General features: G+C 33.8%; 1 protein-coding gene across 1 annotated transcript in view; it reads right to left on the bottom strand.

The window, feature by feature from the left end:
• LOC149409581 (uncharacterized) overlaps positions 1-22,597 on the bottom strand; it is a 35,008-nt gene extending 12,411 nt beyond the window's left edge. Inside the window, exons 1-2 of the mRNA XM_089649404.1 lie at positions 22,423-22,597; positions 10,737-10,822 (exon numbers count right to left, since the gene is read on the bottom strand). Coding sequence (XP_089505530.1) covers positions 10,737-10,751 — 15 coding nt within the window. The 5' untranslated portion in view covers positions 10,752-10,822; positions 22,423-22,597. The remainder of the gene's footprint in view (positions 1-10,736; positions 10,823-22,422) is intronic.
• Between the last annotated feature and the right edge of the window lie 1,726 nt (positions 22,598-24,323).

Consider the following 24,323-nt stretch of genomic DNA (forward strand, 5'->3'; position numbering starts at 1 on the left):
TAGTTTGGAACATCTGCCCGTAGTCCCCTCTAACCCCGAAATAGCCCAAAGATACTGGGTGCGTTACGATCTTTATCAATTCCGTTTAAATTAATTTGAATTTTCCTTTTATATTGTCTTTTGTTTTATTCTTCAGATACCTAACAAAAACAAAATGATTTTTGAATTAAATTATTTTTTTTGGTCCATCCAGTACACCACTTTATAAGCAAGGATCTTTTTAAAAAAATGGAGCTGTACCTTTAAAACTATAAATATTTTGAATAAAATTCATAGTGTTTTTTAATTGTCTAATACGGTTCTAATACGATGCATTTTGCATGGGCGAGTATTTTAGTAACGCACCGCTACAGATCATTTATGAGTAAGTAAATATTCCACATATTATAAACCCATGATTTTAATTTCAAATGTTAAATCTTAAATTCGTGCACATAATTTCGTCAAGAAATTATAATTATTTTAAATGTTTCAAAGTTCGGATACTCGTGGGATACGCGAGGTTGCAAAATTGATCTTTCCAAGGACAAAATATAAACAAAAACAAAAAATAATATATGACCTAATCACCTTTAAATATTCCCACGATTTCTTTTTCGTATCAAATTTATAATACATCATTAATTATGGTATTTTTAATGATAATTAAAGTCGATTAAAACACTCGACCTTGGACGGTTTTTCAATTTGTGTCGTTTTTTGACATATTTCCGACAATAGGAAATAATTATAAAAATCGTACGATGACCTTCTGTATCTTTAAAACAATGAGGTTTTTGATATCTTACCAAGAGTAGTAAGTAGTTGATATCACTTTTGTAATGAGTAAATGATTGATGATGACAGCAAAGAATTTAGGATTGGAGAGTGGAATAAGTGCCGCCCTTGTGAAAAAACCATTGTTGAAATCTGGAACGTTGCCTAAATAGATTGTAGAATTGTATTATATAGGTAGATTAATGTCGACTAACTTTAGAGACAAGCTCCGTGGCTCTAGCTAGATCTATATATCTAATCTATATATCTATTTTAAGCCCGTCAGCACAAGTCCATCGTCAAGACCTGGAAAAACCTCACCCTGTAAACCCAAGCACCCCTGAAATGTTAAACTACTTGGGGCTATGGCAGAGCTTTTGGTTATCCAGTAAATAGTTCCTGGGTCAGCGAACTCAAATTGAAAATGTAAATATTATATTTTACACTGACTCCACACTTTTGAGGAGAAGAATGATTCTTGAAGAGAACCACATTGTAGGAGGGAAATATAATGTGAAACAATTGGCCGGCTAATCGTTCCACCAGCAGAGCTGTTGAAGTCAAGAACAATTCGAGGAAACGACCCGTTGCCAAGTGACAAATGTCAATCGTGTGTCGGGCACGCGTTTGGCATGTTTTACGACTATGCATCGTGACGAAGGTATCAATGACGCATCATCATTATACCGGTAATACAAGGACAGTATTACCATTTGACGCCTATGCTCTAAACATTGCAATCCGTTTGTTAAGGTAGGGGAACCTATCAAACAAACCGCCCTTATCTGCACAGTCCAGGGTTTTTCATGTATTTTGGAGCTCCAGACCAGAAATGGCTGCCAAATTCAACAATGGGGGCAAATTGCGATTTGTACAGGGTTAGCAGTTGTGTAATATCTACAGTATCTGCTAGCCCTATACAGAACTTCCAGCTCGAGTGGTTAACTTGATTCTAGCTTCGATGGAGCCGCCCTGCCTGAACTGGTCACCTATAGTTACACCAAGCATTCAATTTAAATATGAATATCAAATACTGCCTCTATCTCCTTTCAGAGGTTAGCTAACAGTGCATAATAATCCTACTGGCTGTAGTTTGGAAAATAATACTGTGTGATAATAAATCAAAAACCTAAATTTATTTCATCAATAATGACTATACACGGAAAATATAGATCGATAATATGGGGACCCGAAGATGCCCTTTACTCAAATGATGTAGAAAAGGTGCAAAAAAGTTTATGCGATACCTCTACATGCGAGAGTTCGGATATTACCCTTTATTGTATCCCTCTGATTTTCTTGCCGGAATGCTGGGGATAGAACGTCTAGACGTTAGGAGAAATATTGCAATGGTGTTAGTGGCGCACAAGCTGCTAAATGGGCACATTTGCAATCCAGATATTCTGGAACGAATTTCTTTTTATGTCCCTGATAATTTCATCAGAGCTAGACAGCACAGATTATTTATTTTTCCAAGGGGCAGGACCAACCTACCAATGATCATGCCTTTGGGGAGAATAACTACTTTGTTAAATCATATTTCTTCTGTGATTGACATTTTCAATTTGAACCAAAGAGAATTTAAGACGGCAATAAGCATACTATTTAACAAATCTGGTTAATCAGATAGTATTGATGTATTTACACATGCAAATAAATGTATGTACTGACTTCTTATAAACTGTAATTTATAAACTGTTATTAATTTGTGAAATGTAAATGGAATATACTGTTTTTCGCAATAAATCAATAAAATAAAATAAAATAAAAACTTACAGTTATGAAATCTGTTAATTGATTCAAAATCTGGTAAAATTATTCGTTTTCCTGTTAAAAACGGGACTGCAGGCCTTTAACGAATAAATTGACAGAGTTCCTAACAAGGTATCGGTTAAAAGCGAATATTTTATGAGGACAGCGAAACACGTGTTCATACAAATGCCGATATTGAAATTGACGTTCTGATATTGTCGCATTCCGTCATGATATTTAATAGGAAAAGAACACGTGCTCTCAATATATTCTGAAAGACTTCAGGAAATTGGCATACCATCACTTTTCTTCGTATACATGTTGAATAAATTAACATTAATCGTTCTTTTTCTAACTGATGAATTTATTGAGTTAATTACGGCGCGTGACGTTGAATGAAATAGTTTCCCCTCTATTCAAACTATTTCTGTTTCTGGGATTTACATATTGGCAAATCTGACTAGTGTCCAAACATAACTTTAAACGTATAACCCATTGTTCGCCTTTCTTGGCACTATTTCCATGGTGAAAGAGATATAGAGGACACGGGGTGATAAATGCAAAATAACTTAAAGATTAAATAATAATAATAAATAAATATTGGACAATTTTTATAGCGCCGCTTTTGTTGATGCAGGTATTAAAAAAATATATAAATATTACCAAAATAAAGTGAAGTTAAGTAAAGTAAAATGAAGAACCGGAACATGTGATATGAAGATAGAAGATGGAGACTCTGCAGCAAGAATCCTAGGTGGTGAAGAAACTGGACCAGCTGCTGCAGCGAAAGAGTCCACCAACAGTGCCAACACGTTAAGTATAGTAAAAAATAATGCAAGGTTTCAGACCCGCGAGTCAATGAGCTTACGGACATCGTCAATATCTTCGGCATCTGGTAAATTCTGTATGTATCGGTCCATTAAGAAGTTAAACGTTAGTTGATAGGGCAATAGCTGTATTGGCGATACTGAAAGTACGTACCATTCTAGGCACTAGTCAAACAACTCTGTATTTGCACATACTCCTTGCCTCAATCACATTCAAACATCGTCTCATACATATTCTTCTATTATGCTAACTTTAAATGTATCAAGAATGATGTAAGTGTAATGCGTAAGATAAAAAAATAGAATTGATAGAATTGTTGAATGGAGTAAAATAAATCGGATTGACTTGTTTCTAAATGTTTAATTTTGTCATTCACTAGGGCGAGTCATAGCTGGTATTACCGGTATGCAATGGACGCCCGAAGTTTAAAACGTGTCTCGACAATGAAGGATCTTGGAATCATGTTTGATAGTAGGCTGACATTTCATGCTCATATTGAGGCGACATGTAGCACTTCACTTAGAATTCTGGGCTTTGTTCTACGCACTGCAAGGAATTTTAGAGATAACCGGGTGCTTATAGTTTTTTTTAATTCCTTAGTAAGGAGTAGACTTGAATGTGGGTCAGTGATTTGGAGTCCACACCAGGTAAAGTATTCTCTCATGTTGGAGAGAGTTCAGAAGAAATTCTTGAGATTTCTCTACATGAGGGAGTATGGCTACTACCCGTGGCTCTATCCCACTGACTTTCTTTTGGGTGTGCTTCGAATGATCTATCTACGGGTCAGGAGGGATGTGCGCATTGCTACACATTTCTTTAGACTGATTCGTGGATGGTTTGAAAACTCGGTCATCATGGAGAGCATTCATTTCTATGTTCCCGATGGTTATCTACGTCACCGACAACAACGACTATTTTATCTCCCGGCCTGCAGAACTCACTTGCCAATGGTCATGCCTGTGGGGAGAGCAATCTTGCTGTTGAACAGAATCAATTCGGATATCGACATTTTTTGCATCAATGAAGCTTCCTTTAAAAGGCAAGCTCTATTATCACTGGTATAGTTGATATACACACTGTTAATATTAATCTAAGAATTCTTACTGTAAAAATATTTTAAAAACGCATTGAAATTAACAATTTTGTAATGTTTTTGAAATGAATAAACAAAATTGAATTGATTTTTGTTATTTGTTTTTGGGGTGTTATGCCGTGTTGCGCTAACTCCTTCTTTAGCCAACGTTTCGGACAGCATTGCAGTTTCCATCATCAGGACAGATGTGTTATTTGAGGTTGTGTTAAAATGTGAGCTTATGTATGAATAATGTATAAAAACAAATAACAAAAATACTTTTGGCCGTGAAAATCTTAAATCATATTTTTTTTAAATTGAATTTAATTGAATTGAATTGAATGCTTTGATATATTGGGGACGCCCGATAAAAACAAGGCACGATGAAGTGAACCAGATGCTCGAGACGGAATAAGAGATTAATAACAGAGTACACGAATGTGAATGAAGCAAGGAGTGTGAATTAGACAAAAATCTTATCTGTGTATTAAACAAAACTAAATTATGGAGTTGCAAGGGGGTAATCCAATTTGGTACTACCAAGTAACCCTAGGTGAAATTAACAAAAAAATAAGATCATAAGTGCAAACTCTGGTGTACCACAGGACACCAATTTAGGACCCTTATTATATTAAATTGTTTGGCGTTCCGTCATCTCTGCCTACCCCTAAGTGGAAATGGTATTGTGTTAATTTTTTTATTCGTCATTTTAAATCCAACACTACCCCATTCCGAACAGTAATTTCATTACAAGACCGATCCTGTACGAATTATCAGTTCAAGATACTTCCCAAGCTATCGCAAACTCCTAAATCTGTCTCAACTCAAGTTATTCCGTTTCCTAGTGAAATACATTCCCACTAGCCAGACATAATGTTATGGGTTGCTACCACTACGCCATCTAGCCATTGTTCTAAATGGACAATGCACGAGTGTGAGAGAATCTAATTATGACTACTAACACAAAATGATGGGAATTTAAACTAATTTTGTTAGTAGTTGAATGGGTGCATCTTAATTTGTTATTATGGATAAAAAAAATAATTAACTTTGTATTTTTTTTTGTTTGGGGTGGCGGTCACCTTTTTACATAAGTCACCTTTTTTAATTTAATACTAGATGATTTCCCGACATTGCCCGGGCTTTATACAGAGATTTTAAAATCAGATATTGATAGTAACGTTCCTGTAATTTTGAACGAGAAGTGTGGAAAATTTCATCGTAAAGTATTAAAATCCGGCTTTAAATGCTGGGAAAAGAAGGTGGCGTGGTTTTTCAAAATCTCATATAGACAGCGACTTTTCTTCTCATTTTTTGAAGATCGTGTGAGCAAAATTTCATCAATGTTGGAATAAAAGTCATCATCAAACATATCATAAAAATAACAAAGTTTGTCTGTTTGTCCCCCATAGACTAAAAGCTACTCGACCGATATCGCTGAAAATTTCGTTCTTATCATTGTGGTTGAAATGGTAGAAGTTGGAGACGCTCGGGGAAGACTTCGCATTATCTCTTCATGGGAATAATATTCGGAATGGAAGAAAAGTCGTTTTATAATGTAGTTTTTTTAGTAGTACCATTGTGGTATCCAGTAGTGAATGGTGGAAATCGGGCAGGCCCAAGGAAGACGTGGCATGATCGAGTGAAATAAAAACTTATAAAAAGTAAACATTTGAATTCTTTAGAATAACATTATCATCATCACTTTTGGCTCTACAACCCCTGGTGGGTCTTGGCCTCTTAAAGAGTCTTCCTCCACTCATCTCCCGCCAGCTCTCTCCAGTTTCGAAGCTCCAAGGCAGACAAATCTTTGAGAACGTTGTCGCTCCATCTTAACCTTGGCCTTCCCAGGCTCCTTCTCCCTATCGGTCTTGAGCTCAGCAGGGATTTTGGTTCTTGATGCTCGGTCATTCTCTCCACATGACCTAGCCACCGAAGTCTTCCCAGTTTTATGAACTTTGTGATGTTTAGCTCCTTAAGCAGAGTATAGAGCTCATTGTTATAACGTCTGCGCCAAAATCCATTTTCTAGAACCGGTCCGAAGATGCGCCTCAAAATTTTCCTTTCAAAAACATCCAGTGCTCGCTCATTCTTCTTAGTTAGAACCCACGTCTCGGGTGCGTACGTAAGCACTGGTCTAATTAGTGTTTTGTACACTAATACCTTGGTGGTTCTGGATTTTATTTGTTTTTGTAGGCGGAAATAATAGAATAACATTATATATCTCCATATTAAAAATTTTCCCAGTTTTCAGATACACTAGAATTCACAACATCAAAACTTTACTGCAAAACCATTGAAAACGCCTAGTACACTTCAGCTAGTGTATCATGAAAACAAACCCACACGTCATACCTAGACATTTTTCTTTATAATATTACTAGCTGACGTGTACCTGGCGTTGCTAGGGGTTAACCTTAGGATATAGACATATACCATCCCTGACTTTTATGCAGGCCTTTTAAAGATATACAATTCCGTAGTACATTATTTTGATGTATCTAACAAAGTTTAGTCAGCGTTAGCAATGTAAGCGCCCTAAATTATATTTTACGACTTGATTACAAAAAATCGACTTTTCTCTATTTTCTATAAATATAATATGCATGTATTATATATGTAAACTTTACGGAAAAAAAACTCTAAATGAAAGTGAAAATCCTATTAAAATATGTTCCGTAGTTTAGAAGAACTAAGCGCACAAACAGACAGACGCTGATAGCGACTTTATTTTGTACTATTTATTGCAGATAATATAAAGGTAGATACATGTTTATTTTTAAGTTCTTTTTTTTAATTTTAAATACATAAACGGCTATACTGCCTTTTATAAATAAACATATAATAGAGTACAAAAGTAAGAAAAATAATATCATTACATAATAGTAGTTTTAAACTTAAAAATAACATACAATTATTTTGTGTATCACAACCAAAAATAACAAAAAAAGAACAATGAGAAATATCATCATTTCATTTCAACATGTCCATATTGCGTATATAAAGTTACATTATGGAAAAATAATTTTTGAGTGGATGTTTATATTGCGCTAATTTTAAGAAATATAGAAAAGGGCATAGATATTTAACGGCAAGCATACGATTTCATCAACGTAAGAGCATTTAATACTTCAAAGAATTGCTGAAATTTCACGGATACGTAAAAATGATTCCATTTTAGGCGACATAAGACTTTTATAACGTGGGCCTCCTCGACGCTCATATTTTAATTATTTCTAATGAACGTATTACTAACATTGCAAATTTTTCTAGAGGGATCCCTACGGATGTAAGTTATTTATATTTAAAATGAATAAAAACAGGACCTTATCATAAAAATATTTTATCTAAAACGGTTTGAGAAATTTACAAAACATTTTTTAACTATAAAATTAGCGGTAAGCACCAGATTTTATTTTCCTAGACGATGCTTTAGTAACTTCCTGCGGAATCCTTTGAGATTTTAGTAATACGTTAATCACTAATAATTTAAATAAACATCACGGAAAGATCGATTTCTTGGCCTGCTAAGGCAAAGTAGACCGTAGGTCCGTCCATTAAGCGCCAAATATTGTTTTCTCACGACTTTATCACTTATGTCTAAGATCTCCCTTTATTTTAGAGTTTTGATAGGGAAAATTCAACTGCAGGTCTGTCCAATATTTTCGCTCACTGCTGCTTCATATACGTCGTTAAGATTCTGGCTTTATTTTAGGGAATTGTCTCGTCTTAATGCGTTCAAATAAACCATCATTCGCATCTACAAAAGATCGCAGTACCTACCTATATTACAAAACCATTCGTGCAATACCAAACTATAATCATCTTGTACCAACTTCACTCCATCTTTTCACAGCTCTAATTTCTTCTCCACGCTTCTCGACGAGAACACACGAAATAATGCTTAATTTCCCAATGCGAGATTTTATGCGTCATTTTCGCACTAGTTAGTTGTGTTCGCAGACTTGATGATTGCGAAGCCGGTGAAACAGTTACAGACGTAACACAAAACTCTTCTCTGTGTATTAAAACAAAACTATATTATGAAGTTTCAACGGGATACCATCTTGGTACTACCAAGTAACCCAAAGTTACATTAACATAAAAATAAGATCACAAGTACAACTCCGGTGTACCACAGGAAACCAATTTAGGACCCTTATTATTTTTAATTTTTATAAATAACTTTCGTAAAAATATCAAATTCTTCCATTAATTTCTTTTCACTGATTACATTAAACTGTTTTTGAGAACACAATCATTGAAGGACCGTAGACATCTGCCGGAAGACATTAATTCAATTATTGACTGGAGCATTTGTAATAACATATGTTCAGTTATTTACCAGACCGTATATTTTAATAGCAAAATTAAAGGCACTTGGTAACTATGACGCTCGCATTAATTTCATGCTCACATTGAAAAGATCTACAAATCGAGCACAAAAATTATTGGTTGGGTTAGGTTACCTTACATAATATTGATGGGTTTAACTGACGACAATTTTATATCAATTTAACTAGTACTGCTGGGCTCGTAGGGTCTGTCGATAATTAAGCCGATACACAATACATTTAGTAATTCAATTCGACATTGTTAATTTTATATTTTAATTTACTTGTAATATTTTATACCTTACCACTAACACCACGGGCAGAAATCATAACAATCTGTATTTGTAAATGTAAATATGTATGTTAGTCGTAAATCTCTAGTTTAAGCTGTAGTAAGTCGTATTATAGGCGGTATTGTGAAAATGCTCATTGGTCATAAAAATGTATAGTTTAAGTCATTAGTTAAAAGTCTTAGTTGTAAATCACTCGACATTTATCTTAGTTATAAGCTCCTAGTCATAAGTCTCTATCTATAAAACTTAGTTATAAGCCAAAAATCTAAGTGATCAATGCATAAATTAAGTTTCTAAGCGCCCTTGAGGTGATTTTCTCACGAAAACGGCTCTATATAAATAATCCAATAATAATAATAATTATTTCATTTCAATATCGGTTCGGGTATCGACAGCGCGGTCGTGCTCGGAAAATGGGTATAAAGTCTATCGATCCGATGCGCAGGGGGAGGAGAATCTACGCGGCGATCTAATGTCCAGAAAATAAATGAAACAACGCGTGGGAAAAAATTTGGGCAAGTCAAAATTTCTTAATAAAAAAGTTTCCACCGATTACTTCATTAAAATCGCATTTACTTCAATTAGAAATTGGTAGATACACAAGAAAGAACAATAAACAATTCATTATTCTAAAATATTTTTGAAGGGACCGGTTTTTTTATGAGAACGGTTACACATGGTTTAGCAAAATTATTGTATGATATGGCATAACGTAATTATTTTATGATGTGTTTGAGATTTGGTTGATGCAACTAGTTTCTTCCAGATTCAATTTGTAATAGTTGTAGTGTTTGCAATTAAACAAACATCGCCTCAACTAAATTGATATATGTATATAAAACATACAATGTTAAGAATAGTGTCCCGTTGTGGGTTTTTTAAACAAATCTTTGGAATTGTTTTAAATCTTCAATATACACATGATTTGTTGGTACTTACTTCTACCATTTTTTATTGCTTCTACTTGTAATTACTTGTTGTGGTTCATTCTGTCTGTGCATATAGATAAACAATAGCGCGTGTTACTTTTACGTCCAACAGATGGCTGTGTTTTTGAAAAAAAGGCATATTTTTACCTGTCACATGTGACATATATATATATATTGTAGGTATATAAAACCCGCATATTCGAATGCAACGTTGTATTAAAATTTCAAAGCAATCGATGAAGAACTTTCCGAGATTTAAGATTTTGAACAAAAGAACATCTTAATTTTTATTTAATGATAAAGACAATAATTTAAATAAACTGAATTTGTAATCTTTGTGTGTCCATTTACAATACACATGTAACATCGACTTCAAATAAAAAGAAGAAATGTAAAATATACATATATTATGATGGGTAATGCATGGCATTTAAATGCCCCTTGTATCCTTCAAGGGTACTGTTAAATATGTCAACAGTCTTCGAAATATTATTGAATACCGCCATACCTCGTGTCACGCTTTGCCGAGCCAGTACGTTCGTTCTGCTATGTGTAATACATAGCAGATTATGGTGCCGTCACTGGCTGTAGTTGTTTGGTATGAATAACTTATAGCATTCCAGGAGGTATGGGCCATCTAATTTTATACGCCGTTACTGTAATGGCCCCATTCCTCCACGACTGGAGACTTTGTGTCCAATCTTCATGATGTATTAATAGTGGGTAGTCTTCATGCGTTCTTATATACAGGAATATAATATTATAATCTTACCTTTAGCATCGCCATTCTGAGGTAGGTTTTAGTACACACTCCTTTTGTTCGTTGGTTTTAGACGTCAGCTGAGAAGACGGTTATATCTATGAAAAACAAACACAAGTATTAGACCTGGAAATATGTTAAATTGTTTTTCAAAAGAAAAACATTAGTACCTACATTTAGGATTCCCACTTATCTGTAGTGGTACGCCACTACTCGAGTTGGACACTGTCGGGTACTACTTAGTAAATAGTAGTACCTAGGTACCTACGCCGTCGTAGAACCTACTGAACATTGCCTAGAGGTCAAGCAGGATGGTACCTAAAACTACCTCGCTATTTCTACAGGCATTGGGCGACCGCCAGAATCTTCAACGTTATGGGCGGCAACATATTGTAGCGATAGTAACTAGAATGTTCAGGAACGTTCTTAGGTGAAACATGAATTGCATTGGAACCTAATAGCGAACACCGCAGGTAGTGCCCATCTTTCTATCCGCTGGATGATTCTCGATGAATTCGCACCTTATATAAGTGACAGCGGGAAGGTACTCAGGCAATCTACTACTTACATATCTTTAACGCACTAATCGAAACAACTTAATCCATTCGCGCCGCGACTTAAATAATCCTTGCTGTGTCTGTTGTGATTAATTGCTTGTGTGATATATAAAAACTGTTAAAATTCATTCACGGCTGTTTTATCCCGGCAACAGAATAAATCTATTATAAAATATTACATTGTTTAATTTTAACACCAAACACATATTCAACCTTCGCAACATGTCTTTCAGGAACTAATTGAGGAACGATGAAAGATTACAGAATGTTGCAGAATTGCGATCTCTATGTGCTAAAATGTGTTACATATATGGAGATTCAGAATGTATCAAAGGCTGAAGAATACTTATTGAAAAAGATAAATAAAACGACGCTTAGATGGTTTGAGCATGTAGAGCGGATGAACCGAGAGAGTGGTGTAAAGAGTAGAAGAAGTCCAGTATGGGACAAGGTATGATCAAGTAAATCAAAATTATTTAAATATGTTTAAATACAAGACTAACCACTGGTGGAATTTCTCGTGAAATTTATTAATTAATAAATTATGCTATATATTCAATATTTTTGATGATCGGGTCGAAAAAAATACAATTTTCGAAATTAGATCAAATTATCTTTTAGATATGCGTAATTAAAATCAATATTGATATTTATAAATAATAAAATTTTAATATCCTACATAAAAACGTAAAACTTTTAAAAAGTCACCTGTACGAGACAATAAACCGTCCGTACAATAACTGTAGATACGAAGGTAGCTGGGTACACTTGTCAGCGTTTTCAGTCTTGGTAGATGTTGTAGAGGATGGTAGTGGAGCTTAAAGCCACGATCAGAGAGGAATTTATTTCCAGATCTGAGCTGACGAAAAGAATTTATTACTGGCAAAAACTGAATTTACTACTGAATAAAAACACTTGAAAATATTTCTTGAGACTTTTGGAGACTTGGAGATGGTTTTTCGGGAGAGAGGATTCCCTCTCAGAAGTAGTTGTTGAACTGACTTTGTATGGAATTCGGTTCTCTATTTATAGAACGTTTTCAAATCGAACCCTCTCGGAGGCGTTCTATCCTCTTTCGTGAGGAGTAAAGTGGTTAGGTATTTTTCCTCTCTGCAATTATCTTGTTGAGAGGAAAGTTATATTTTAATATGATACCTTTAACCAAGTCAGTTCAGTCTACCAAAACCATATCCCGCAGTCCCGTTTATTTATTTTATAAATAATTATACAAATTTTCATATTGGGTTTGAAGTTAAATATCTTTGGTTTGAACATTTCCCAATGGGTAACAAATATAGTTAGATATAATTATTCATGTTATTGTATTAGTATATAATCATTTCTTGATGTTGGTATTTATTTCGTAGTTATATCTTGCATCTTTTTCCCGTAAATCCAGTCTGATGATATCACAATTAATCACATTTGAATCTGTTATCAGTGTTTGATAAGAAAGTCAAGGTGATATGGTGGGCTGTGATTGGTTGGAGACGGCGGCCATCATGGAATTCCATCCGGGGAGTAGTGGAGGGGGTCCTACGTAAATACTGAGTAGCCTTCCTAGCCGTGGTCACTTCGTGGGTTGGTGTGTCCGAGGGAGGTGCTGGATGATTATTTTCAGATGTGTTTCAGGTTCTGCTATTATATTGCTATGTAATTATCTTGATTAATCACATATAATACTTTTTGAGTTATTTTGATGTAAAGATTTCCAAATGTGTCGGCGACACGGTATCAAGCGGTTTCGGGGTTGAAGTGTTTTTGTGATTTTGGCGTACTGTCGGCGACACGGTATCAAGTGGTTTCGGGGTTTGAGTGTTTTTGTGATTTTGGCGTAAATATGAATTCTCTTGAAATATTCTGGAGGTCTGGATACGTATGATACATCACCTTACTTGTATAAATAAAAATATTTAAATAATTTTTAAACTTTCAAATATCAACGGAAAATTCCCGCCAATTTGAAATCTTTAACTTTGACAATTTTTAGAATTTTATACTCGAAATGAATTTTAAATATTTGAGAAAAACTGAAAAGAATAATTATTTTTCTTTCCAACGGCGAAAAAATCACACATTCATCTGCATTTTAGAAAAAAATGCATTAACGCCCGCGGTCAGATTTGTCCTTCAGAGGATATAATGGAATACAATGTTTGTGGCCAGTAATGTCCTTCTGAGGCTCACAGGGTTAATACGAAGCTTAATGATGTATCACCATTTTAGATCAATATTTATTACGAATCGGTTTATATCATGAATATAAAAAAATATGCTTTCGATAAATAAAAGTGTTTCCTATCGTTTTGCTTGAGTGGAATTGAAATAAAATTGTTAATTACTTTGAAATACCGAAACGAAGTCAAGCGTACGACCACAAATGTTAATTAAATCAATGCACAGTTATCGAAAAGGTATAACATGAGCGTCTCCTGTCCCCATCCCATCTTCCTCTGCCTCTTGCCCTTTCCCATTCCTTCTTCCTTATAATATATTTATATGATTCTTATTTTTTTTATTTTTTGTTAATTTCATTTTTAGTTAATGGTTATAACCAATTACAATTTTGTATTATATCACATTAACCAACATTAGCATAAGAAACTATTTTGGCTTACCTCATATTTAACCTCTTGTATAACTTATCCTGTATAAAATTGCTGTTTGTTTCTTACAATAAATAAATAAATAAAAACGTAAACTATTAAAGAAAATATTTTTTTCAAAAGTACAGTATTATGGCTAAGATTAACTGTGACAGTTTCCCTTTATATTTTTTTACTTATAAAATTATTCAGAAAATACACTTTGGCCAAAAATTTGCCAAGCAACTTTTACGCTTTTTACCTATATTATTGGCGTTATAAGGCACATTAAGAATATACACATTTTTGGCATGTGGTTTTCTTTAACCCTCCGCACAGTATAACAAAGATGATAACGGCCTTGCGGTTTGCCTTTTATTTGAAAAAAAAATTAGAAAAATATGGATCGTTTTGAGTAATTAAGTTTCTTTAAAATAAGTCACTCTTTTGTCACCGATTATGAGATCTAGCGTGGACGAGCGATAAAGCTCTATTTCAATACGGTATTGACTAAATTCGTCATCTATTGTCAGTTAGCGATAATTGCGAGCACGTTCAACGATTGATATGAATTGTTCCGACAGCCTATAGACGAATTTTAGCGCAGCCTCCATAGTATCAGATAAGCTTCGGTTAGCTGTCAATGTACACATTTTTTTTAAATGATGTCGTTCTTTCTGCAAAACAATTGGTTTATTAACGAACGAAGCTCTCAGAATTGAAAGAAGTTGTATACGTGGTGAGTTCAATCCGTTTGGGCCGATGACGCTACAATGATTCGGGCTTGGAAAAACGAAATTTCAAAGACCTCATTCACTAATTTATTCCCTTTTTAGTGTCAAAAAGTTAATGCGGACTGCCAATGAATATTTAGGTTGGTATTTCAATTCAACGTTGTTCATTTATTAATATTTTTACGTAGCTGGAAAAGCAGTAGACTTAAAAATAGTTTGAAATAAATTTTGAAAATTAAAAATAGTGGACAGAATAGACATCTCTGGTCAGTTTTGTATAGATTTTGCTCTGCAGGTAAGTGATAATGAATTACAGTCATCTTTGCATTAATCAGCTGGATTCATCCAAATTATATCGTTTGACAAAAGAGAGAGCCACTATTCCTGTTTGGTCGATTTAAGACTAAAAGATTAAAATATTTTTGTCACAAGTGAATGACAGTACTTTTTGAATTAAAATGTGCTAATTCAATATTATTCAAAATTCTACTCTCTTGAGAGCTGGTCGTGACAGATTATAATTTCATGGTGCGAATGCAAGTGTTATTGTGCCGATTGACGTCCGCTGCCGAATTTGAAGATTAAGGAATCGCTGATAAACTCAATGCGAGTGATATTTTCGGTGAGTCTTCTGTTTTTTTATGTATTTGCTGGCTGGATTATAATTTGTTGCTTTTCCTGCAGATTGCATTTTGTAATCAACCCATTTTTTTCACATGGAATTAATTATTCCCCGATGGTCTGACAAGCTAGATCATCACCAGTAGCTGTGTGACGTTTGACGTTTCGGAATGTCAATTCATCAATAATGCTTCCAGTGTTTCTAGCGCACATCGATTTATTATTTATTGCATTATCAATATCGGTTTGGCTGCCAACAGCGCGACTGTGCTCGGAAAATCATTCTAAAATCGTAGGTAGTTACGTCTATCGATCTGATATTGTAGAATTATCTATTTCACTTTGCTCATTCACTTTAATATGCTTCCTTCTACCATCTTTCATAGCTAGCGTAAATAACACATACTTTAAACGTGGGTACCTTTTATTGGAAGAACGTTATTGGTGATTTCTGTACATCCTTTCTTCCGCGTCTGTGCGTGACATCACGATATTCTTACTACTGCAGATTATTATCTCATCTTACTGTAATTGACGACCTTCGTGGATAAGTGGTTACGATCCTAGGCTACGTATCCGGAGGTCTCGGGTTCCAAATCCCGACGTGCGCAAGACAATTTTATTTGATGTTTTAAAACTTGTTGAGTAAAAGCCTTTAAGCTGTTATAAATATCTCTAGTTAGAAGCATTACTGAATACAACTCAGTAGTTTGGTCTCCCTCTTACAAAATTCATATTAACATTGAGCGAATAAAAAAAAAATCTTTTATAAATTTTAAATTAAATATCCTACTAGAAGACTTACAATATCATTTCTTATTAAAGATATGCGTAAAATAAACCACTTAACTTTTATATTCAAAATTCTGAACTCTAAATTCGACTATTGCGAACTTCTGCAACTCATAAACTTACGAATACCTACAATAACAACACGATAAAATACACTATTCCACTGCAACACACATAAGCGCAATTACATTGCGAACTCCCCAATACAACGGTTTCACACTATGGGAAACCAATATACTTAGGTGATGTCGATATATTTAATATTAACTTTGCGAATTTTGTGGACCACGTAAAAGATTTATTTCAAGACTATTCCTAAATGGAAGTTGTATTTTTGTAAACCAGTTAAATCGCTGTATTTTTTATTTATGTTCTTGTTCTTTTTAATTTTTTTTCTTGCATTTTTAATGTATATTTATTTTTGTTATTTCTTTCTCATGTTTCAAAATTGTCTGTCATCAAAATTGTACCGCCTACATGTAAAATCCCTCTGGGCGTTAAATAAATAAAACCTCAAAAATGTAATATTTTATCATTTAAGATAATATTCTCTCAAATTCACAAATGAAAAATATGAAAAATAAATCGGTCTGTTTTTTCTGCTTCGCATTTTGCATTTTACATTTGATAATATTATTTAAAAATGATTATTTTAAATTGATATTATTTCGCAATATATTCATTAAAAATAATGTAGAAAATATTTGCGGCACGTTCCAGAGTGGTACATACTTTCAGTATTGCCCTGATGAAAGACTATCATTATCAACACTACTATCCCCTCACAATTTTCCCCAATTGGGGATGCCACAGTCTATAGTCATAGTCTAGAGCAGAGGTTCCCAACCTTATCTTTCTCACAACTCACTTTCCAAGTGTATTTTTCTTGAAAACTCCATTTAAAAAGCAAAAATATCGATGCAGGCGTAAAAACATTAAGTTAAAGTTACTTAATATCATGACCTTAAAATATCACGGTTGGTAGTGTGCTAACTAATCGTTCCCACTCGGGCGTTGCGGGTTTTTCTACTACTTGTACTACTACTCATCATTGCACAAACTACATTTTCCACTTATAATGGTGGAAATGGGTGGATTTTCAACGTTTTGCGATTATTTATAACCTTAAAATATTGCTTTCTAAATTAAAAAAAAAGTTTTTTGAAACGGTTCATAGGATGCAAGATTCTTGCAATGGTGTATCTACGACTTGATTAGAAAAATGTCGTTTTTTTGTCGTCATTTCCTCCGAACCCCAATTCAGCTCACCGCCCCTTAAAACCTTTCAACGCCTCCTATTTGGATAACACCAACGCCCAGGAACGGTCCTATGCATGCGCAATTGAAGCAGTCCGCTTGCAGGAACCAACTCAATACATCGCACATAAGCAATACAACGTATTACCTAGTAATCTAAAACTTCCGTCAACGAACAAAAAAATATTGGCAAAAACTCTTAAAAGCTATTTCCTCAGCAGTTTTATTAATGACTAACACCATATTTCTTTGGAACTCCATAATGACATCTGCGTTTATTTATTTAAATGTATTTATGTTGTCTTGTCAATCGTAATTGTAATTGCAATTGTAATCTAATGTTGTCTTTCCCGAAATGAGTTTTTTAAACTCACTGGGAATAATACATTATAACTTTGTTATTATTTTGTAATGTATTATCTTGTAATAAATAAATAAACTTACTAAGAGGCCTAACTAAGTCCATAACACCTAACACAGCGTCCTTTAGGTTTTTATTAGCGCCAGGCACAATGTGGCTCAGGACCGGCCAATAAACTTATATAAGACAAAGGAATCAAATTAAAATACTCATTAAATTCATTGACAAATAATATGACTGTCTAATTAAATTTCTTCTTTACATATAGCTTTGTTTTTAATGAATGTATTATTTCTTTTACCGTCTTTAGCAAAACAAAACCTCTCACCTCAGAATTAGTATACCTGTGGATTTGAATCAGTTAGGTTCTCACCAATTGAGAAACAGATTGTACTACATATGTACAAACATTGAACGCATACTAATCCTACGGAAGATAGTTACACATCTGACCCCACAATCTCCATAGATCTGTAACATTGTATCTGATACACTGACACTATCATCCGCATAAAACTCTCCCCATTTCAATTATATCAATAGTTTTAAAAATCTTATTTGGATTATTTTTATTGCCTCTAAGGATAATTGACGGCCTCCGTCGTCGAGGGGTGAGGCACTCGACTAGCAAGCTGGAGATCACAGGGTTCAAACCCTGGCGCGCACAGGTAAATTTTATTTAATTAATTTGTGTTATTTCAAAAATTATAAATTAAAAATAATATACAGTATAGTTGTGGCACGTTTCAAAGTGTAAGATACTCTCAGTATCCTGATGTAAGACAACCATTCAGAATTTAAACGTTGCTTGAATTGGCTTTGTCCGTGTTTGGTGACCAGATTTGAATAACCAGGTACTTCCCCATTTCCTTTTCTCCATCTCCTTTCCCTCCTCACTACCTGCAGCCTCACAAAATACCCTGATTGGGGATGCCATAGTCTTACTGGCTCTTGACGGTTGGGACTCTTAGTAAAATTTATTACGAGTTCTTAAGCACTTTCTTAGAACAAATTATTGTTATTTGTTTTTGGTGTGTTATGCAGTGTTGCGCTAACTCCTTCTTTAGCCAACGTTTCGGAGAGCATTGCAGTGTCCATCATCAGGGCAGATGTGTTATTTGAGGTTGTGGTGAAATGTGAGCTTATGTATGAGGATGTGATACCGTGTTGCCAGCTTCAACCCTCTGAGCTAACATTAACGTATATATTTTTTTTTTATAGTGGTTTTCTTCGTTTAGCTCTGGTGTATCCGTCAATTACCGGATACCAAGAACTATTAAGCTTAGCTCCATCGTTTCTATTAATATTTATGGAATTTTTATGAATTTCAATGGCCTCCGTAATCAGCCGTGCTCTATAAGTTTTGGGTCTCCCCAGGACTTCAGGAACAAATCCAAAGTAATGCCCGGTGTCAATCAAATGCTCGGCAAATGCCGATTTGTCAGGGTGGCCGAGTTTACAAGCTCTGAAGTGTTCTGAAATCCTTTTGGAAATAGTCCGTTCTGTCTGGCCTACATAGACCTTGTCACATCCGGAACAGCTGAGTTTATACACTCCATCTGTTTCCAGAGGAAACTTAGTCTTTGCAGACCTCAGTAAGTCCTGTATCTTTGTTGTTCTGTGTAATTCTTTGTTGTTGTTCAATTGCTGGCAATTCTGTCTGTCACATTGTGCACATAAGGCAAGAAGGCACAGCCTTTCGACTCTTGTTCAATTCTGTTTTCGTTTGGTGCAGATTTGGACAAAAAGTTGCAGATTCGGAAAAAAAATAATCTTAAATCATATTAGAACGAATTACTAAAAATTACTTCTTATATTCATTATATATATACTAAAAAATATTATTTTATGTTGAAAATCACTTCAGTGGTTAGTATAAATGATTTATTATGTTGATTTAAGGGAACTACTTATACCATAAATAATTTTCATTAAAAATACAACAAAGTAAAAAAAAATGAGAATCTTAATTGTGCAGCTCATAGTCTATGCTGTAAAATAATATTTATATAATAACTGCGCTAAAGATTCAAATTTCATTATTTAAATTTATACACTATTGTAATGTAATTTATAATTATAGCAACTGAAAACAGAATAACGTCTCACAATAAATTATTATTCTTGATAATTAACTAAATCACACGTTTTTGTAGAAAATACTGTGTAATTATTATTATTATTATTTGTAAGCACGTTTTAAATTTGGGGAAAGTTGTAAATTAAGATTTTTTTTAAATACTTCTGTTTTGTTTATTACAATTTAACACGAATAAATTTTGAGTGCCTAAATTAATCACAGATGTGAACAAAGCAATTTTTTTAACCATCGAAAGCATTTTCTCGAATAGGCATAGGTAACAATATATTATTTTTGAAAATGGTAGAAGAAGTCATGGCACGATCAAGTGAATCAAATGCTTCGGTTGAGACATGTCAAGAGTCAGAATGGTCGAAGGGTATGAATGTGAATGAAGCAATTAGTGTGTACCGACACGTAGTTTACTGGCGGTCCATCTTTTTCTGTCTACCCCCGTAAAAATATACGATTCATCGAAAACGAATGAGAATAAATGAAAACGCGAATAAAAAATATACCATTCATCGAGAACGATGGAGAATAAATGAAAACGTGAATATAAACAATACGATTCATCGAGAACGATGGAGAATAAATGAAAACGTGAATATAAACAATACGATTCATCGAGAACGATGGAGAATAAATGAAAACGTGAATTGAAAATATAAGATTCATAAAGAACGAAGGAGAATAAATTAAAACGTGAATTGAAAATATACGATTCATCGAGAACGAAGGAGAATAAATGAAAACGTGAATAGAAAATATATGTTTATTATTTTTTTTTGGTAAACTAATGTTTTTAAGACAAGATTTTTTATGCATAGCACAAAGGGTAACAATTATTTTACAAGCAATAATTATTCGCCTGAAACACTCATCCACATTGAAAAATCTCCTGATAAAAGATACATGACGCCAACGGGACTCGAACCCGTGTCCCTTCGATTTCCGGTCGACAGCTCTGACCACTGAGCTATGGCGGCTTATCTCTTACCCGCGAAATGATTCAATATATACTAGTGTTTCATTCAACAATTACTGCTTGTTACATTTTTTCACCTGAAATATTATAAAATAAAGTTGGTTGTTCGTCTTAGTTTAACATATAGTCATTCATACGATGTGCTCAAATTATGATGAGAACATTCTCGTTTAAGTCATTAGGCTGTAATTGAATTAAATAACTAATAAGTTGAAGGTGAGTGTAAAGAAAAGCGAGGCCAAACTACAAAAGGTTAATGTCGTAATTAGATAAAACAAGAAAAATATTTTGTTGAATCTGCAACAATAAATACTATTTACTTTCAACCTTTCGTAGAGATAGAATTATCGATGAATTCCGTTTTAGCAAGGACCTTCTAAAGGGATATGCAGTTTTCAAGCATGTAAGAATTTATTATTGCAATTATACATGAAGGAATTCTTAAAATAGCTCTGCAGGACATCATAAATTTACTAACAATATGATTGTTTTTTTTTTAAACAAATAAAATATTGGTAATCAACATTTAGAAATATGAGATATATACTAGCTCAGTGGTTAGAGTGTAATCTCGATAAGACGGAGGTTCTGGGTTTGATCCCCAGTTGCGATCGTTACCTTTTTTTTAATTTTCTGTTTTGTTTTGTTTAGACTTGTCAACATCATTTTCTCCTTCTTCAATGACTTTAATGCGTGTAACCTTAAAAAGTTATTCTGATAAATTGAACTATAAATTTACTAAGGGCCGATGTATCAATTGTTCTTTAAGTTAGCGTGAATTCGCGAATCCTTGCTAAAAGTGAAGCTTGCTAATTTGTCCGGTTAATCCTTGACGAAAAGATTTGGTTTCAGTAAAACATCTGAAAAATTTGAAATTTACGTAAATAATTGCATACTTTTGTCTAGCAACATTGTTATTGCCTATCAGTACAGACTTGGATTAGGGATGTCGATGACATTATTGTCTACTCCAAAACAGTCTGGTTATGGGAGGGATTTTAAATGTTCAACTGTGTGAAAATTCAACAAATAGTTCGTCATAATTTCAAGAAGAAAGAACTGACTGCAGCAAAACAAATACTATTTACAATTATTAGGTTTCTAGGTGGTTCCTGGCCTAATACCAATATACCGATTGTGGGACACTTTACAAAAAACAACACGTAAATTATACAGCGAGAGTTGATATTTTGAAATATCGAGGTAACAGTTTGTCATTATAAGAATCACGTACCTCTTTTAAAATCATGGATAAATATGTAAGTGATATTTATTTATTTTACCCACATGTTTATTTTTTTAAGACAAAGAGAATCTAAATATACACAACAACATAACACACAAAATCCTTTATAATGCAATAATAAAAACATTAATTATTTTATGTAAATAAGTTTGTGCTAGATTCTGAAACACGACTGGAAACACCATCAATGGAATAAGCCAATTGAAATGTTTTGTTGATAAGTCCAAAGTTAGGTTAAAAATATCTTATTTACAAATATCGAAATTCTTTCTTTTACACTTAATTATTATGTGATATCTATGCTTACGACGTAAAAGTATACGAATTTTTGGCTAAGCTCGTTATGAAAAATAAGCGAGGATAATGGGTCAACTATAACGGCCCTAAATATTCTTATCAGAATTTATTTTTTAAATACAACACATATAATATATAAAAATATAATATATAATATATAAAAACAAATCTTTTACATACCTTTATATCAAGTGAGTCAAAACTTTGAAACAAAAACTTTTTTAAACTAATTTTTTAACGTTTTATTTTTCTTCTATTGTAGTTTAATTTATAAACAGACAAAGAAGTAATAAAAAAATACTATAACACTGGTCGAGTTAGAATTAGTGTGAACAAGTATTTGTGAGATGGGAACACGATGTGAACTGCGCATTTTTTAGTTTACGTTCATTTTATATAGATCATCGTTGCAAAACTGTGGTACAGAAGTAGATGCGGCGGGACACAGTTTTTTAAACGTTGTTAAAAAAATTACGCTTTATTTTTACTAGGTCTGTCAAAATCATCGTATCGATACATTCATATCGAGAAAAGTCATATATTTATTACAAGCATTGTTCTTTTTATGTTTTTAAAAAATCAACCCATCTTAAACGATTTAAGAAAATAAAGCTATAATAGGTATATCTGTTTTTATTAATAAAAATAATTTATTCCAGAATGTATGCAGGGGTAGGCAATGCAATACATTCCATATTTGAAATAATATACATAATTAGCGTTGGAAAAATAATAATAATACATGGGTGATTCCGATAGGCACAAAAAAGCGGAATTTAAGTGAAAAAAGATAAAATATAAACACAAAAATGAGTGTAAGCAGCCGTTTATGGAGGATATTTGCACATCTCCCGTCTCCAGAAGGTCATCAGAGGGGACTCCATCCAAGCAACCATGGCAGTGATGATTTTGTTACTTGATTGGCGTAGTCTGCGCCATAAGCTTCCCATGTGATGGCGGAGAAGCGCTCTGAAAGAGTGTACTAGTCGAACATTTCCGTGGTGCTGCAGTATCTCGGTAGGCGGAATAGTTGGCGATACGCATATATTTATATAAGTATTTCAAAATATATATTTTTCTCTGTTTTAGTTAGACCGAAGGTTGAAATTTCTCCCTAGAGACTGGTTCTTAACTGCTGTGAACTTTCAAAATGTATTTTAAGCTTTAAAAAAAACTAAAATATATATTTTTTGTTTTGACAGAGAATCGAATCTTCCTCCCCAGGGATTGGAACCAACTGCGCCATTTCCAGATTGGGTAGTACCGTAATTACCGATATTAACTGCTGTAATGTTTCAGATAAATGCGTATATTTTCGCGTTTGTGTATGTGAATGCCACCAAAATTTAATAGAATGCATTGTCATTGACAGTGAATCTATCTGTAGAGTTTCAGTCTGATTGAATGTAGAAAAATAGGTTAATTTACACTTCCAAGATTTTCATTATTTCACGAAAATAAAAAAGCCGCAAGGTCATCAGGCCATAATTGTGTGCTGATACTGACTCCGATATTTGTCAGTAAGACATTGAACTGATGGAGGAAGGATGCAATAAGTAGACTAAATGCTGTAGAAATGAGATCCCTGAGGTGAATGTGTGTTTAATAGTGCTACAAATTAGGGTATCCGTAAAGAATGAAAATCTGATGAAAGCGCAACTAATATCGAAAAAAATAGTGAAATTAAAATACACCTCGTTTGTTGAGGGGTAAGAATCTCGACCAGCAATCCGAATGTCGCGGGTTCGAATAAAATTTTAAATTTTTGCTAACTAATCAATTAACATTAGATATTAAACAGTATATTAGAGACGCGAGTTGAAAATGCTCTCAGTATCACCCTGTTGAAATACTACCATTCAAAATTTTAACGTTGCTTGAAATGGTTACAGCCGTATTTATTGACCAGATCTGAATATACAGGTACTTCTCCGTCTTCATCTGCCCCATCCCCTTCTCTTCCCCACCAAATTATAAAAAGATGCACGAATATGATTGAAGGAAGAAGAACTTCTTCAACAATTTCAGATAGAACAGATGGTCTATATTATTATTGAACTCCCCGGCGTTGCCCGAGCTTT

The sequence above is a fragment of the Hesperophylax consimilis genome, chromosome 30 (genome assembly GCF_061612785.1).
Source record: "Hesperophylax consimilis isolate HC1 chromosome 30, BYU_Hcon_1.0, whole genome shotgun sequence".
Classification (NCBI taxonomy): domain Eukaryota; kingdom Metazoa; phylum Arthropoda; class Insecta; order Trichoptera; family Limnephilidae; genus Hesperophylax; species Hesperophylax consimilis.